At 35.6% G+C, this 17,932-nt stretch overlaps 1 protein-coding gene across 2 annotated transcripts in view; it reads left to right on the top strand.

Annotated features, from left to right (window-relative positions):
* The window catches only part of TRIM24 (tripartite motif containing 24), a 93,894-nt gene extending 76,336 nt beyond the window's left edge, over positions 1–17,558 (top strand). For both annotated transcript variants that reach the window (XM_059933285.1, XM_059933284.1), the window contains exons 12-19: positions 3,404–3,539; positions 5,038–5,110; positions 6,530–6,698; positions 8,751–9,079; positions 10,146–10,278; positions 11,257–11,331; positions 12,922–13,071; positions 13,823–17,558. In XM_059933285.1, the coding sequence (XP_059789268.1) occupies positions 3,404–3,539; positions 5,038–5,110; positions 6,530–6,698; positions 8,751–9,079; positions 10,146–10,278; positions 11,257–11,331; positions 12,922–13,071; positions 13,823–14,032 (1,275 nt within the window). In that variant the 3' untranslated portion in view covers positions 14,033–17,558. The remainder of the gene's footprint in view (positions 1–3,403; positions 3,540–5,037; positions 5,111–6,529; positions 6,699–8,750; positions 9,080–10,145; positions 10,279–11,256; positions 11,332–12,921; positions 13,072–13,822) is intronic.
* Positions 17,559–17,932: the final 374 nt, after the last annotated feature.

The following is a 17,932-nucleotide window of genomic DNA, read 5'->3' as shown; positions in this document are numbered from 1 at the left end:
AAAAGATTAATATTAACCCTTGAACATACTCTAGAATGTCTTTCAGGGCACCGGAGTTAAAGTGTTTGTAAATGAATGATTATGGTGATGGATTATGGAATCTAAGCTGGGAAGGAAGGGGTGAGGACATGGGAGGAGGTACTGGAAGGTTGAATTGCTGGAATGTGATATATTACAATAGAATAAGGTTAGAGAGGGAGTCTAACATTTAAGACACCAGAAGAGATGGAGACAAGTTTAGTAATAGAAATGTACCCTGAGAAAACCATAATTCAAAAAGAGTCATGTACCACAATGTTCATTGCAGCTCTGTTTACAATAGCCAGGACATGGAAGCAACCTAAGTGTCCATCGACAGATGAATGGATAAAGAAGATGTGGCACATATATACAATGGAATATTACTCAGCCATAAAAAGAAACGAAATTGAGTTATTTGTAGTGAGGTGGATGGACCTAGAGTCTGTCACACAGAGTGAAGTAAGTCAGGAAGAGAAAAACAAATACCGTATGCTAACACGTATATATGGAATCAAAAAAAAAAAAATTAGTTCTGAAGAACCTAAGGGCAGGACAGGAATAAAGACACAGACGTAGAGAATGGACTTGAGGACATGGGGAGGGGGAAGGGTAAGCTGGGATGAAGTGAGGGAGTGGCATGGACATATATACACTACCAAATGTAAAATAGATAGCTAGTGGGAAGCAGCCGCATAGCACAGGGAGATCAGCTTGGTACTTTGTGACCACCTAGAGGGGTGGGATAGGGTGGGTGAGAGGGAGACACAAGAGGGAGGAGATATGGGGATATATGTATATGTATAGCTGATTCACTTTGTTGTAAAGCAGAAACTAACACACCACTGTAAAGCAATTATACTCCAATAAAGATGTTAAAAAAAAAAAAGACTCAATGAGCTAATGCAAATAAAGCCCAGTGCCTGGCACAGGAAAAACTCCCCTCAAATAAAAATCATCGTAATAATAATAGAAATGATAACATTTACTAACCAGTGCAAAATTACCTCTGATTTCATTTTTATTTAAATTAAATACATTTACCCTCTAAGCTCTTTGTCAGTATGACTTTTTTTTTTTTTTTAATAAATTTATTTATTTTATTTATTTATTTTTGGCTGCGTGAGGTCCTCGTTATTGCGTGAGGGCTTTCTCTAGTTGTGGCAAGCGGGGGCTACTCTTTGTTGCGGTGGGCAGGCTTCTCATTGCAGTGGCTTCTCTTGTTGCAGAGCATGGGCTCTAGGTGCGCGGGCTTCAGTAGTTGTGGCACAAGGGCTCAGTAGTTGTGGCTCGCGGGCTCTAGAGCTCAGGCTCAGTAGTTGTGGCGCACGGGCTCAGTTGCTCCGCGGCATGTGGGATCTTCCCGGACCAGGGCTCGAACCCGTGTCCCCTGCATTGGCAGGTGGATTCTTAACCACTGCGCCACCAGGGAAGTCCCACAGTATGACTTTTTAAAAACTCTTTTTCAAAGGCAGAAAATATAACATTGAATAAACAAATCTTTATACATAAGTTGATACTTGTTTTACCTTTTCTCATCTTATAAGCTTAAGGTAATCACTCATACAGACATTAAAAACTTTTAAGAAATCTTGTAGGATGTGAAGGAATCTAAAATTTTGTATTATTTAGTTTGTTTTTCAAGTTACTGAGATCAACTAATATTTCCTAAAAGTTGCATCATTTACCTTACCAATGTTATTTCATTTTTAAAATAATTGTTTATACTTTAAATGGGTAGAGTACATGTATTTTTCATGCATAGGCGATTGATAGGAAAACTTTTTTTGTGTCATTCCTATAATTTTATTTTAGCTTTTAGGATTATTCCACAATGTAAATAACTTTTTTTACATTAAGATCTAACAAATTTAGTCATTCCAGTACATTTTGCACTCCGAAAAGTATTGACCAAGGTAGTGCCCAAAGAATATTAAACATAAATTACCCTGTGTACTTCCTCCTTCCCCTACTGAAAGAGGACCCACAGAAAGTAAATTTTCCTCTGCAGTCCTCGGATACAGATGACCCTTTGTCCACCAGCCTTTCTCAACTGAAATTCCTCATCTGAACCACAGAATAAAGAAACTGATTTGAGTGACTATTTCCTCAGTCCTCCCAAAGATCGTTCATAACTAGTACCATTCTAGATGCAGAGGTGAGAAGTAAATTCATTATATACAGTCTATGCCTTCGGACTGTAGGACTTAATTCTCTTGGAGAATCTTGATTGAGAAAGGCTGGAACTATTAAATTGGATTTTAATCACAAAAACGTTCTTGGGGAATAAATGGTATATTTAAGCATTAAAAATACTTGCATCTAAAGGGGGGTGGGTGAGGGTTGGATTGGGAGTTTGGGATTAGCAGATGCAAACTGGTATATATAGAAATGGATAAGCAACAAAGTTCTGCTGCATAGCACAGAGAACTATATTCAGTTTCCTGTGATAAACCATAATGGAAAAGAATATCGAAAACAATATATATATGAATAACTGAATCACTTTTCTGTACAGCAGAAATTAACACAACATTGTAATTGAACTATTCTTCAATAAAAAATTTTTTAAAAATATTTGCATCTAAAGTATTAAAGTCTTATTCAGTAGAAATTTATCAATATTTTAGCTTAGCAGTCAATTAGGAAAGCAGTCAATTATTTGTATACCTGTTGCATTAAAGCAGGAATCTCTAAGGGATCAGTTTTTTCCTACCAAACATTAAGAATGTATTTAAGTGAGATTAGTGTTCTGAAAATGTGTTATGTGTAGACTTGTTTCATCAATCTAGTGCATACCAGAGCATCAGTTCTCAAAGTGTGGGCCAAGGACATGGGGGTCCGTACAACCTTTTCAGAGGCTCTACAAGGTCCTCTCTGTGTAAGACCAGATTTTCTTCTTATTCTTCAGCCAAAACCACACATCTCAGCAGACTGAGTAAAAGATACAAGTTTCCAGTTGGCTGTTACTAAGCCAGACAATAAAGAAATTTGCAAAATGTGAAACTGTGCTACTCTTCTCACCAAGTTTGCTTTTTTTTTAAATTGGTACCTTTTATTATTTTTAAATAAATTAAGAAACATTATTAGAATTACTTTTTATAATTTTGTTTTAATTTTTAAGGGTGTAGCACACAATAGTCTTTTCTCCTGGCTCATGACTTCTGAAATAGTGTGACTCAGTATATTTACTAAGGTGAAATATTAAGAAGTGTGAAAGCTTTTTTTCAAGGTTGTTTATGGGGAAAGTATGGATCAGAACTTCTCAAATATGATATTTACATGTTTTATTATCTGATAATAATTAAACTATTAAAGTTTCTTATAAATTTAAAGTAGCTTTTAACTTGCAAAGTCACGATGCCATGAAATGATTTCTTATCAGATTGACTGCTCAAGTACTATTATGCTGGACAATATTGTGAGGAAAGATACTAGTACAGATCATGGCCAGCCGAGACCACCCTCAAACAGAACCGTCCAGTCACCGAATTCATCAGTGCCATCTCCAGGCCTTGCAGGTAAAGTGGGCTTTTTAAAATTTTTATTAGTGTTTTTTTTTTTCAGTTTTTATTCTATTTATAATAATTAAAAAAATAAATCACCCTACGCCTCCTCCCTTTTTCTGTTGGATGATTAAAATGGGTCTATGTTTTGGGTACTCTTTAAAATTAATGTACTTTCGAAGTGGGAAGCAAAAGTTAAACCTCTGTACATTTTCAATTTGAATAGAACTTATGGGCACTATAGTGCTCCCAGGAGGAAATTAGTATTGTACTTTCTCTTTTTGATAATTTGCCTGTAGTATCATCTCTCTTTGCATGGAATTTTCCTAACATCAAAATTTATCAGTGACAATCACTCTTTTTGGTGGTTTTTTTCGCTGTTTAATTGTGTTCAAGAATTTTGGACACAACTACTTATTTCCTCCAAGAGAGAAGCACTCTGACTAATGCTACTCGCAGAGACCTTGGCAAATTAGATGCCTTAGACCAAAATAAGGAAAGAGGAGAATTTCTTATGCCATTCACCAGTTATACAAGCATAATTAAGCAGTTGTCGAATTTTAAAGGAGGTACTTATTTAAAACTTAAACAAACTGAAAGGAAATTGTTGACAAAATGTGGTAGAGAAACTTTTTAATTATGTAACAAGTTCATACAGATTAATAAGGAAAGTACACTGTATTGCAAAAGGACATGAGTAGATTATTCCCTAAAGAGGAAATACATTTAGTCAGTAAAACAGGGGAGAGGAAGAAAGATGGGTGGTTCCATCTCACCAGTAGTCGTCATAAAATCAAAAAGACATAATTTCTAACTATTGAATAAGCAAAGATTTAAATAGTGAAAATACTCATTGATGAGGATGTGATGGGACAAATGCTCTGATACATAGGTGGTGGGAGTATAATTTGACAAAACATTTCTGGAAGCCATTTTGGCACTATTACTAAAGCTAACGTTTATCCAGTACTAACTCTGTGTCAGGCAAGGGACAAAGTATCTTCTATGCATTGCTTCAGTGTCTTCCATTAATTAGCCTCTGTGGGGCTTTCTCTCTTGGACTGCTTTTATACCAGCCCTACCAACTTTTTATTGTCCTCTGTAGTTTCTGCCGGCACTAGTGTCCTCACTAAGCTCCTACCCTGGTTACTCTAACATGGGACATTCGACAGTGTTTGGAGACATTTCTGATTGTCACACCCCTGGTTGCTAAGTATGTAGAGGTGCTATGGCATCTAATAACTGTAGAGGCCGAGGGTGCTGCTCAACATCCTTACGATGCACAGACAGCCCCCCACATCAAAGAATTATCTGGCCCCAGATGTCAGTACTGCTGAGGTTGAACAGCCCTGCCAGTTTAGGGGGACTTTAGACTGTGCTGGGAGTTCAACAACTACTCTTGTTTTATATAGTTTCATTATGTGTTTCCAGTTTCAATGTAGTGCTAAGTGAGAACGTTCAGTAGGAATTAAATACAGTTATTAATTCATTTTACGAATGTGTATGATCTCAGGACCTGTTACTATGACAAGTGTACACCCACCAATACGTTCACCTAGTGCCTCCAGCGTTGGGAGCCGAGGAAGGTAAACTGACTTAACTTAACTTATTCTCTAGTCTATAAAATCTGTAACTAGATTTCTCTCGCCAGTGTTCAGCATGCTTTGGTACTCAATACATTTTAAGCAATTTCCCTTATTTTTAACTTTTAAGTTAAATGTTTAATAATTATTATATATTATATGTTAATGTAGTAAATCAATGGGTTTAGTAGAGTACAATTTTATCTTTAAAGATACAAAAATGTTTATTTGTTGAAAATAAGAAAGTACGTTTGCCTTTAGTATAATAGCAAGGAAAAAACAGAAATGAAGTGTGTGTAACACACTGCACTATATAGGAACATGCACAAATAAAAACTTAGGGAAAACAAATAATAATTTTATACTAAAATTGGTGTTCTGACATTTCTAATAACCAAACATTGATTCTGTTTTACAGTTGTTGAAATTGTATTTTAAATTACTGTGTTACACACCCACTCATAATGCTTGCAAATTTCTCCTAGATAGTGAACCCAATTCTTACTTTCCTAATTGTATGGAAGTAGCATACTCTGAAGGGGAAAAGTTTGCCTTTAATCCTGTGAGAACATAGTAGCTATCTGTAAATGGCTTTTTTGTTGCACTACATTTTTTTAAATAGCAGAACACCAGTAAATTATGAACCTAGTTAATTATCTTCACACTTTGTGACAATAAATCGTTAATGTGAGCCTAGACTTCTCTTTGTCACTGACTAGAGAAGGAAAGGAAAATCCTAAAAAAAAAAGATGCTAATTCTAAGATAGTTCTAAGATATGGCTGCCCAATTTTAGAGCCTCAGGATATTGAAGTCAGTTTTAATTCAGGTTTTATTTAAATTTATTTAAATACCTTTCCAGGTATGTAATGTAACCTTTTTTTTTTTTTAAATAAGGTTTAATTTATTTATTTATGGCTGTGTTGGGTCTTCGTTTCTGTGCGAGGGCTTTCTCTAGTTGTGGCAAGTGGGGGCCACTCTTCATCACGGTGCGCGGGCCTCTCACTATCGCAGCCTCTCTTGTTGCGAGGCACAGGCTCCAGACGCGCAGGCTCAGTAATTGTGGCTCACGAGCCCAGTTGCTCCGCGGCATGTGGGATCTTCCCAGACCAGGGCTTGAACCCGTGTCCCCTGCATTGGCAGGCAGACTCTCAACCACTGCGCCACCAGGGAAGCCCAATGTAACCATTTTGATAGGTTAATATGTGGAACATTTTTTATACATAAATGAAACTGTTCTGCATACAGCAGATGCATTTCAGTTATGTATCATTTATTGCTGATGTAACATAGTTACTATTGCTGTGAAGATACAGCATTACTCTGAAAAGCTATTATTATACCTTGTTTTAAGATACTTAAGGTAGCTTTCTTAGATTTTTTTTTTTTTTCTTTCTTTCTTTCTTTTTTTCTTATACTTATAGCTCTGGCTCTTCCAGCAAACCAGCAGGAGCTGATTCTACACACAAAGTCCCAGTGGTCATGTTGGAGCCAATCCGAATAAAACAAGAAAACAGTGGACCACCTGAAAATTATGATTTTCCTGTTGTTATAGTGAAACAAGAATCAGATGAAGAATCTAGGGCTCAAAATGTAATTATATTATGATTGCAATACTACTCCTACTTGAGGGATAGGATGAGAGAAACTTTTAAATAGCTCGTAGGAGATAAAAACTATTATATTTAAATCTTTCAGTAGATCAAAACAAAAAGATGGATGGTAAACAGGGAGAAGAGTTTGAAAAGTCAGAGGTTAAATGAGGAGGTTGGGCATTTGAAAGAGAGAACAGAGTAAAACACATGGAAGGTAATTGCCAAAGCAATAATACAAGGAAACTTCCTGTAACTGAAGGGCATGAGCATCTGAATTGAAAGGGCCTACCAAGTACCAGAACAACTAAATGAAAAAAAGACTCAAGTCCTATCCTCATCGATTTCAGAATACCAGTATTCTAAACAGGTTCTAAAAGCTTCCAGAGGAAAAAAACACCTTACATAATGGATCGGACATCATAGTGTCACGAAGTCCTCAACACAGACTCTCAAAGCTGGAAGCCAATAGAGAAAATATCAGAACTGTGAGGAAAGATATTTTGTAGCCAGGATTCTGTACCCAGGCAAATTATCAATTATGTGTAAAGATTAAGTAAACATTTTTAGACATGCATGCAGATTCTCAAAAACTTAATTCCATGCACTCATTCTCAGGAAGATATTTGAGAATATGCTTCATCAAAAATGAATTAAACCAGAAAGAGAAAGACATAAGATCCCATTTCTGGGCTCTAACACAAAAGAGAGGCAAAGAAAAGGGTGGTGAGTCCCCAGTACGACAGCTACTCCAGTACACCCTGTAGGAGGGGGACAAGACTCCATTAGGAATGTATGTCGTGGGAGAAAAATGCTTTGACAGTATTGAGAGACATTTTATAACCCTGTTGGGGATTGTGAGAATGACTTAGACATCTAGGAAAATAAGCAAATGGATTAAATTTTAAAATATGGTAATTATTGACTCATAGGAAAAACAAAAAGTTAGACAAAAAAGGAAGTGTAGTCATAGTACATTCTGTGGTTATGCAATGAACAGTATGTAGTCATAATGATATAAACAAACACCTGAATACAAATTTAAATAAAAACTAGATATAATCAGGATATAACGTGAGTATATATTTGACCAAAAATTGATTTTTCAGGTTACTTAACCAGTACAGCAATGATACTGACCAGTTGGAATAGATGCTGGCTATAAACAGTTATACTGGCGCCTACCAACTAAAAAGAAATCAGTGCTTAATAAAACTCTGTTCAGAGGATGGTATGAATGGTGTGTGTAAGTATAAGGAGGGTGTGGAGAATCAGGAAGGAAAAATCTGATCTTCCATAGAAGGGAAAATATATACATTTAAAACTGAAAATATGTTTAAATTTGAAAATCTGAAAAATTATAGTATAAGCATACTGTTTAGAAGTATAGAGGTAAATAGCAGAGGAAAAAGCTAAATAATTTGAAAATAATTGCCTCCAAGGAGTGATATTATATACCTGTGCTTTTAACTAAATCTACATTTATTACTTCAAAATTTTTAAAAATGTTTAAAGGAGATAATAGATTTTGTAATTAATTTGAAATTTTCACCATTCTAGGCTCAAACATAACATTTAGGTTCATTTTAAAGTTATTAATGGCACTTGCAGAGGTGAAGTTACTTCTAAGAATTAAAGCAGTATACCTTTTTATGAATGATAACAAATCTATAGTAGGCCTGTTTTGTGTTTAGGTACACTTTGAATTAACAGCTCCAGTAAAATGTATTTATAGTTCACGTGGTTGACTTCTACACTACCCACCCGTTTCTATAGCCATCAGCAGATTCAAAGATTTTCCCTATGTTATCCACACCCTGTTACTGCTGCTGACCTTCTGTTTTGAAGATATTTTTCAGTAGAGGTCCATGTCTTCTTTACCATTAGGGACAGTTAGCAGTAAACGTATTCTGGTCTCATGCAGCTTCACAGACTCCTTTGAAATAACCAGGTGCTCACGAGTGAGCAGACTGCAGTCCAGAATTGCAGTAGTGCTAATAAAGAACGGCAGTTTAAGATACCCAAATGCATATGTTAACTCTTTCCACTGCAGACCAACTATCCAAGAAGCATACTCACCTCCCTGCTCTTAAATAGCAGTCAGAGCTCTGCATCTGAAGAGTCTGTGTTAAGATCAGATGCCCCTGATAGCACAGGAGATCAACCTGGACTTAACCAGGAAAATTCCTCAAATGGAAAGTCTGAGTGGCTAGATGCCTCGCAGAAGTCACCCCTTCACGTTGGAGAGACAAGGAAAGAGGATGACCCCAATGAGGACTGGTGTGCAGTTTGTCAGAACGGAGGGGAACTCCTATGCTGTGAGAAATGTCCCAAAGTATTCCACCTCTCTTGTCATGTGCCCACATTGGCAAATTTTCCAAGGTAAGATGGTGCTTACTTCCCTTTCTTACATTCTTTCATTAGAAATAATAACAGCAATAAACTTTTGATGATCATTGTAACATAAAACCTTTGTAAAAACTTAAATAGAAGTCCACTTGGCATAAATGCATACACCAAAATTTTCAACACAGGGTTTTCCATACCCTGCCTCCCATTCTCTGTGCTTCTCTCAAAAACCTAGTCTGTTATGACGAGAAAAAAAAATAACTGGCCCTTTAAATTATTACAAGGGAATTACCATAAAGTGTTGTCCTTATGCACAACACTGCCATAATTTAGTGCATCTTATTTGCCAGGCATTGAGCTGTATTGTTTACAAATATCTTGAGTAAATTCTCAAACAAACCCTATGAGATGATGATGGTCATAGAGAAGAACCATTGGGTTGATATCTTAGTTCTTCAAAGGCTGTATTTTTTTTTTTTTTTAAAGTGAACCTTGTCCCCAAGACTCTTTTTTTTTTTTTAAATATTTATTTGGCTGTGCCAGGTCTTAGTTGCAGCATGAGGGATCTTTTAGTTGCGGCATGCGGGCTCTTAGTTGCAGCGTTGCAGGATCTAGTTCCCTGACCAGGGATCGAACCCAGGCCCCCTGCATTGGGAGCATGGAGTCTTAACCACTGGACCACCAGGAAGTCCCTTCCAAGGCTGTACTTTTAAATATTTATAATTTCAAACTTAAAGTTATAAGAACAGTACCAAGAGTGCTTCTTTTTCTTAAATCATTTGGGGGGAAAGGTCAGTTGTGCCTCACATCAGCCATAGATTAATGTGTGTGTTTATTTTTTTATTTTGTGTATGTATTTCATGCCTCCTTAACTACGCTAACATTTACCACTTAGGCCTGTGAACTCTATTTCTGCTTGCAAGCTCACTCAGCATGGTGCCACGTACATAGCAGATGTGTGCTAAATCCTCAGTGATTAACACTGATGCCAAATAAGTAATTCTGCATAATAGATGGCATGGAGGGAGGTGGGAAAGGGAGGTGGTGAAGAGAGCAATGATGCGTTAGGAACTCAGCCAGATACTTTATTCCCCAACAGTGGAGAGTGGATTTGCACTTTCTGCCGAGACTTATCTAAACCAGAGGTTGAATATGATTGTGATGCTCCCGTTCACAACTCAGAAAAAAAGAAAACTGAAGGCCTTATCAAACTAACGCCAATAGATAAAAGGGTAAGTTTCCAACCTAGACTGTTAAACAGTTGTTTTGGTTAGATGCATTACTGTAATGCAGATGTGCCTTCATCAAAGAAGTGTATATTCAGTTAAATTTTATACTGACTTCTTTTTTCTTTAGTACTCTTTTTCCACAAAAATATAACAATCTTAAATAATGGCAGATTATTTATGTGGTCTGGACTTTTAAATTTAGTCTACCTTTCAGGTTTGATTCAGATATGTTTTCTTCCTCAGAATTTGTTAAGAATTGGCACCAAAGAGATGGGTTTTTCTGTTTATTCTTCCTGGAAATAATTACATTCTTTCACCAGATGGTACTAGATTTATACCTCAAAGCTAGCTAATATATTTAACTGTAATTAACATTTAAAGCTACTAAGTCAACACTTCTTTATCACTAAAGAAGCTCCTTTGCTAAATTTTTAAGTAGAACAATCAGTATGAAAGTTGTCGTGCAAGAGAGAGCTGAAACATGCACTGCCACTGCTACACAGTGTTTATTGGGGTAAACTTGTAAGCAGAGAAGTAGCAGAGTACATGATGGAACCACCTGCATTCAGAAAGGGGTCCTTAGGACCCAACGCACCATGGAAGGGGCTCCACCTCTGGATCTCAACATATGGATGTTCTTCTATTAACTTGTGTACTATTAATAATTCAGTACACAAATTGGAGAGAGAAGTGGAAATATATTTTTAAAGAACTTCAGATAGGTTTCTAGTGATACTGCTTTTGTTCCTGTAATTATAATGACTGCTCTCATATATGACATATGCCCCAAAATGTCAAACAGTACACTGTAGTAAATGATTGAAATGGACAGCAAAGCTCCAAGTATCAGTATTTTTCTTGTATTCATCTAGTTTTAACTTTTATTCTGATACTTTGAGACCTGTAACATTGTTGCTAAAAATCAGCTGTGACTTCATTATTTCATTATATTTTCATTTTATTTATTTATTTATTGCTTAGAAGTGTGAACGCCTACTTTTATTTCTTTATTGCCATGAAATGAGCCTGGCTTTTCAAGACCCAGTTCCTCTAACTGTAAGTATGGATGTTATTTTGTGCTTTTTTTGTACAGTGGGATGATTTTTCTGAAACTTGATTTATGACAATCTAGTTTCTGTACCATTTTTCAATAGTAGGTTTCTTACATTAATCCAAATCTTAAAGCTTATTAATACATACTGCATGCTTTAATCTTAAGCACATTTTAAGGTTAACAAACTGGCCCAAAACTTCTTTTCTGATATATTCTTTCTTCTCATCTCATGTATTTTACCTACTATTCTCTGGGATGATTTCTATCAATTGTTTCTCTCTCAGGAGTCTTAGGTATATATCCTAAAGCTGTTGGGGAAAAAAACTTGCCATTTGAGATAAAGACCTCTCCAAATCTCTGTACACATTTTGATTTATAGGTCCAAACTTCAAGTAATAAGTAGACTTTAACAGTAGAGGAAGAGGTGGATGTTTGTGTGTGTTTACCATTGACTTCAAAAAGCTTCATATTTAAAATTTGATGTGACTTCAGTGTATAATTTTAGAGTGCCGGAAATGGCCTGCTACTCAAAATGTGTTCTTCTCTGATGTCTGAAATTCCTTTAAAAAGCTAATAGATTTGTTGAACAGTTCAATAAATTTAGAAAATTTAATGCAACATTAGAAAAGAAAACTAGCTTAGCAAATACATTGAGCTGATAAACAGTGAACTTCTGTCCTGAAAACAAGTTTTGAGAAGTTGAGATAGGAAAAAGGAATACAGTTGACTCTTAGAACAAGGCAGAGGTTAGGGGCACCGACTCTCTGCACAGTTGAAAGTCTGCATATAACTTTACAGTCAGCCCTCTGTATCTGCAGATTCAACCAACCACGGATCCTTTAGTAATATAGTATGAATTTAGTGAAGAAAATTCGTGTATAAGTGTACCTGCACAGTTCAAGGATCCACTGTAAATAGTTTTTAGGGGGAAGGGCCCTTTGTACCCAAAAGAGCCAGGGCAAAAATATGCCAGTAAAAACTTTATTCATTTAAAAAGTTAACCTAGAATTTGGCACTTTTTATGATGTTGGCTTATAGTTACATTTGGCATTAATAACAGCAGCAGAAAAATAGCCCCCTTTTTCTTAATATATATCATCTCATTTAGTCTTTACAAAATCTTATGAGATTGGTAGAATTATTTCTATCTGAAATATGAAGAAACACGTTCAGTGAAATGACTGAACCCAGTAACTTACCAGGAGAATGCTAGTGAGTAGCAGAGCTGGGGTTCAAACCCAGATTCAAAGCCCACTTGCTATAACACATGCAGCAAAAACATGTCAAGTCTTACTAGAAGTAATACTTTTTCTAATGATTGCTTTTTGTTTAATAATGAAGGAGAATAGAGGGAAAATGTGGTAAGTTTTTTTCATTAAAAATAACTGGTGAAGATTTTTGATAAAAGTGACACTTGTAAAGTGTCACAGCATTTAGGCACTTGTAAATTTTGCTGAATAGATTTCCTTATCAATGACAAAATAGAACAGAGAAAAGCAATGAGAACAATCCTAATTTTATACTACTTCTTATAGAATTTATATAGGACCAGGGAGAATTTATTTATTATAGCATCTCATATCTTTTGAAAGGTGCCTGATTATTACAAAATAATTAAAAATCCAATGGACTTGTCAACCATCAAGAAAAGACTACAAGAAGATTATTCCATGTATACAAAGCCTGAAGATTTTGTAGCTGATTTTAGATTGATCTTTCAAAACTGTGCTGAATTCAATGAGGTGAGAAGAAAAAAAAATAATAGCAGTGTTGAAAGTAATGTTAAACCAAACACCTTACCAACAAATGAGGAGATCAAGATATCTATCTGTGGTAGCATAAATAACCAAAAGTTCGAGTCTGTCAGGGAATGAAAGAGGTAATTAGGAAGACTTTATCCACATGTATATTCAAAGATTTATTATATGGTAACAACTTGAAAACAATTTAGAAAATATTTTTATCTAACCCAGAAGCACCTTTATTTCTTGAAATATGGCACTTCACCAGACTTTAGTCTTTGTGATGTTGATATTAAAATATTAAGAATGTGGTTTAGATAGTTCCTAATTAAGAATTTTCTCAAAAACTTTATCATCTGTTAGTTTATCTAAACATCTATTAGACTTACAGCCTTTTGTTGATAGTTTGTCCTTTGTATTGGCTACTCATTCCAGAGTTCCACGTTTCATTTAATTTGTTCTAAAAATACCTGTTAGATGATTCTCTGGTTATGGCATCTCTGTGATATCTCTTTGGTAATCCAGATGAGTCAAAGCCTTTTATTTACTTCTTATCTGATCTTCTCTAGATTTTGTCTAGCCCCAGACTTTTGTTTACTTTATATCAAAGCTATACATAAACATCGTTTCCCAAACAATCCACTGATATTCATAATCTTCAGTTAGAAGGGAACAAAAATGTGAGAAATCCACGGCTTTATTGACTATCTAAAAATTCTTTTTAATTCATATTTTTATTTTTATTCAACAGCCTGATTCAGAAGTAGCCAATGCTGGTATAAAACTTGAAAGCTATTTTGAAGAACTTCTGAAGAACCTTTATCCAGAAAAACGGTTTCCTAAAGTAGAATTCAGGAATGAATCAGAAGATAATAAATTTAGTGATGACTCAGATGATGACTTTGTACAGCCCCGGAAGAAACGCCTCAAAAGCATAGAGGAACGCCAGTTGCTTAAATAAGCAACACCACTGGCGTGTGCTGGTTTTTAGATTTTTTTTGTTTTCAAAAAACATTTTGTCAGTAATTTAACATCATTACCAAGAAGAGCTTGTGACCACTTTAAGTTTTCAATGTTTACTAGACTCTGATTTCCTTAATAACCCATTTCTTTTAACCTTCTTATTAAGAAAGAAAGAAAAAGAGGGAGGAAGGAAGGAGAAAGGAAGAAAGAAAGAAGCATCAACAACAGAATAAAAAGACATTCTCCCCACTTATTGGATTTCAAACTGCAGTCTGGAGTGATAGCAACTATAGAAAGGAAATAGACTTTGTATGAACTCTAAGTTGAAAATTTAATGTGGTTTGGATGCGTGCGTTAATCCATTTTTAGAAAATACCACTACTCATTAACTGTGGACCAACCATGAGTTAGGTGTACTGTACATAAGAGCAGTACTCCAATGAGTATGAGTGGTAATAAGAGTTCTATCCTAGGATGCCCCCTGGTGCAACGAAAAAGTAGATTAGATGCTATTAAGAAGGCACCTAATAGTATATCATGTAAGATGGCAATTGTATTAAAGAAAAAGGAAAACAGATGTTTGATTTTTGTTTTTGTTTTTTTCTTGTCTATAGAGGTGTGTTTGGTATAGCAGGTTTTCAAGCCCATTTTTCGTACATTTCTAAACCTACCTTCCACTGAGGAAGTAAGTGTACTCATTTGGTTTTGCTGTGTGTCTATGTGTGGTTTGTTGTTTGCTTTTTAACTGTGCAGGTGATCCTTTTATAACAAGACTCATTGTTTGCAGTATGGCTTTTAATGGAGCTATCCAGAATATGCAATACAGCAGTGTGTGCCGTATTTGATGTAAGGATTCTTCAGCGTATACCCTATTGGGCATTAAATATAAATTCCCCTGAAAGGGACCAGTTTTTGTGGTTTTCATCTGTCTTCATAAATTGGAATGAAATGTGTTGTGGAATTTGGGAGCAGGCAACTGGAGGAAATTAGAGTGAAATTTACAATTTTTTCTGAAGCATCTATTTCCCATTCTTCAGAGTCAGAACCTCAAACTGAATCTTTCATCTGACTTAATTCTGGACTTCATTTTCATTCTCCTGATAGAGATACAAAAGACCTACCTTCTGAGGGCAAACATATTCTTAATGGGTCAGACCTAGCTAGTTTACTGACTTTCATTTATTCCTTTTACTTGTTGTTCAGTATCAGAGAAGGAAACTAGGTTAAGATAGAAGAAAATTATTGTGCCATTTGCTAATCTAACATTTGACAGTATATTTATATGTGAACTTTTTTAGTTTGCCAAAGTAAACCTTTATTTATAAAACATTAACTGGCTGAGGAAATTTTCCTCTCTAGGCTGATAGAATAAAAATATAGCTGACTTGAAAGAATTTTATCCTTTGGATAGTGTCATCTCCCATGAATTAAACCTAGAGGATTTGCTTGTATCCACATGGCATTAGTTCTTAAGATGGACAATTTGAAAATATCCTGTGGCTAAGTCATTGGGTTTCAGATAACTGCTAAAGATAAAATGAGAAAAGAACTTACTGGCAAGAGCATCTCACTTTCTGTGTAGACTTAGGTTTAGTCCATAGTATGTCAGTTATGTACTAAAGGTTAAAAAGTCTTAATCACTTTTCCAAATATGTGTTTCAGGGTAGTTGTTGTTGTTGTTGTATTGTTTTGAACATGTGTTTGACATTTGTTCTCCAAAGACTTGAACAAATTTTGATAATAGTGCATATACCACCAATTGTCTTCTTTTGCTCCAGCATTTTTAGCACAGCAGCCGTGGAGCTTTTCCTAATAAGTTTATTGTTTTTATCTTAGAATACTATTCTTATGATAGTTTTTTCTTCGATACTTGTCTCCTGAGTTAAAGCAGGGCACCACAGGTAAATTTTGAGGATGATCACAAAGGGAAGTAGCACTTAAGAGAGAAAAATTATAATTTTGTAAATGCATCTGAGCCAGAATTTCTACTAATATACCCAAAACTTTCACTGTTATTATTCAGTGCCATATTAATATTTTCAAACAATATTTTTCTTTCACCTTTATCATTTTTTTGCGGAATGAAAGGCACTTGAAAACCATCTTTCCTGTAATCATACATAATATATACTAAAAGTGTTTCTCCAAATAACATTTTCTTAATGGTCTTAAAATTAAAGTCCTACGACCTTATTAACAGGTGCCTGTGTGTCCAGGTGGATCCCAGCAAAGTAGTCCTTAAATTATAACAGTAGTAAGCTATAAGATGAGCCTAACTATACCTCATGCCCATTTGGAGAGAATTCCTTTCAAAAGGTCAGTGCCACTCAAGCAACCTTGACCTAAACTTAAAATACTCCAGTGTTTACCTCTGATCGAAAACTCCAGGAGATTACCCTCTGGATTTAGAACCAATAGCCTCATGTCATATCTGCAAGACCCCCAATGCTGAATGGGATCACATGATGAGCAGGCCATGTGGCAGCTAGAATATACTCAATCCTGGGAAACTCATCGAAAGCTTTCCCAGGTGCCAAGCATCTGATCTTTCCAGCAAAAAGGAAACCCAGTACACAGTTAGTGACTTAACATGGCTTTGGTAGAAGTATAAATGGATAATGTATACCATATTAAATTCAAAATACTATTGTACATCAGCACCTGGCAATGCAGTTATTTTGTCCTTTGAATTAACAGGCCCTGCTTATCTTTTCTGAATGGAAGCGTAGGACATTGGAAGGTCCTGAGAGGAAAATGTCATCTTTCCTTGGTAGCTTTGCTTTCTTTTCCAAGCTAAAGAATAGGCTCCACATTTTACTACTACACGGTAGTGTAGATGTAATACAACTTAGGAATGCTTTCAAAAAGATTCACTCCACAGTCAAAAGGGTGAGTATATAGCCAATTGCTCCATTTATGAATTTGCATTTCAATTTTCTATGCTGTTACAGTGTTTAAACTTTTAAATTGGGGTTCCGTGGAGAGACTCGTTAGACAATGAAAGGAGGAACTCCTCCTTTTGTTGAGGCCTGATCTACAAATGAATGTGAATCCCAACAGTAGGTGACTGCACTGAAGCAAAAGGTTTTTAGGTTTAAATAGAAGATGTATTTATTTTCTGTTTATCTGTTATGAATGAGAGAAATTGAGTGATCTGATTGACCATTAAAATTATGGACATAACCATGAGTTCAACCATCCAATTATTGAAATAGAGGCCCTCATTTTAAATAACCATGCACATACATATTTTTTAAAGTATTGTATAACCTCGTGTAAGTTAAGAGTTCGTGTCTTTTTATTTATATTGCCCCTTCATCTCTGGTGTGAATTCACTAAAATTCACAGGTTGGTGGCTCATGCTCTTGAGTGAGAATAATGCTAGCCAATCAGATCACAGATTTCTCTGCCCATGAAGGTTTCGCTTATTGTGAAGGGTATCTGAGACAGTAGTCTTCGTTGTTGTTTTTAATTTGGGGGAGTCAACTGGTGCTTTGATTTTAATAAAAATCAGCTTTGATGAATTTTTACTGTGAATACTTTACCACAACAAGGTATCTTTAATGGAAAAATTACTGTATGTCATGCAGTAGAATATTAACTAGTTCGGGTCTCCATTACTGCCTTTGTATGTTCCTCTATAAAATCAATACATATAGGGATGATCTACTAGTCCATAAAATAATAGGAAAACTTTTTTTAAAAACTCTAACACATGGATTTCACCAGCTTTAAATAAGCAAAAAATTAATTTAGCAAACAGGAAGGAAGAGGGTGATAGATATATTCAGTCGAGGAGTCCCACCCCCATGAAAGGAGAACCAAAGATGCCATGAAAAATTCTACTTGTCTGAAACCTATTGGAAGAGGCGGGACTTGGGGGGGGGGGTAAGGGGAG

This window comes from Balaenoptera ricei, chromosome 9 (assembly GCF_028023285.1).
Source record: "Balaenoptera ricei isolate mBalRic1 chromosome 9, mBalRic1.hap2, whole genome shotgun sequence".
NCBI lineage: Eukaryota > Metazoa > Chordata > Mammalia > Artiodactyla > Balaenopteridae > Balaenoptera > Balaenoptera ricei.
The sequence above is the reverse complement of the archived record's forward strand: the minus strand, read 5'-3'. Positions and strand labels throughout refer to the sequence as shown.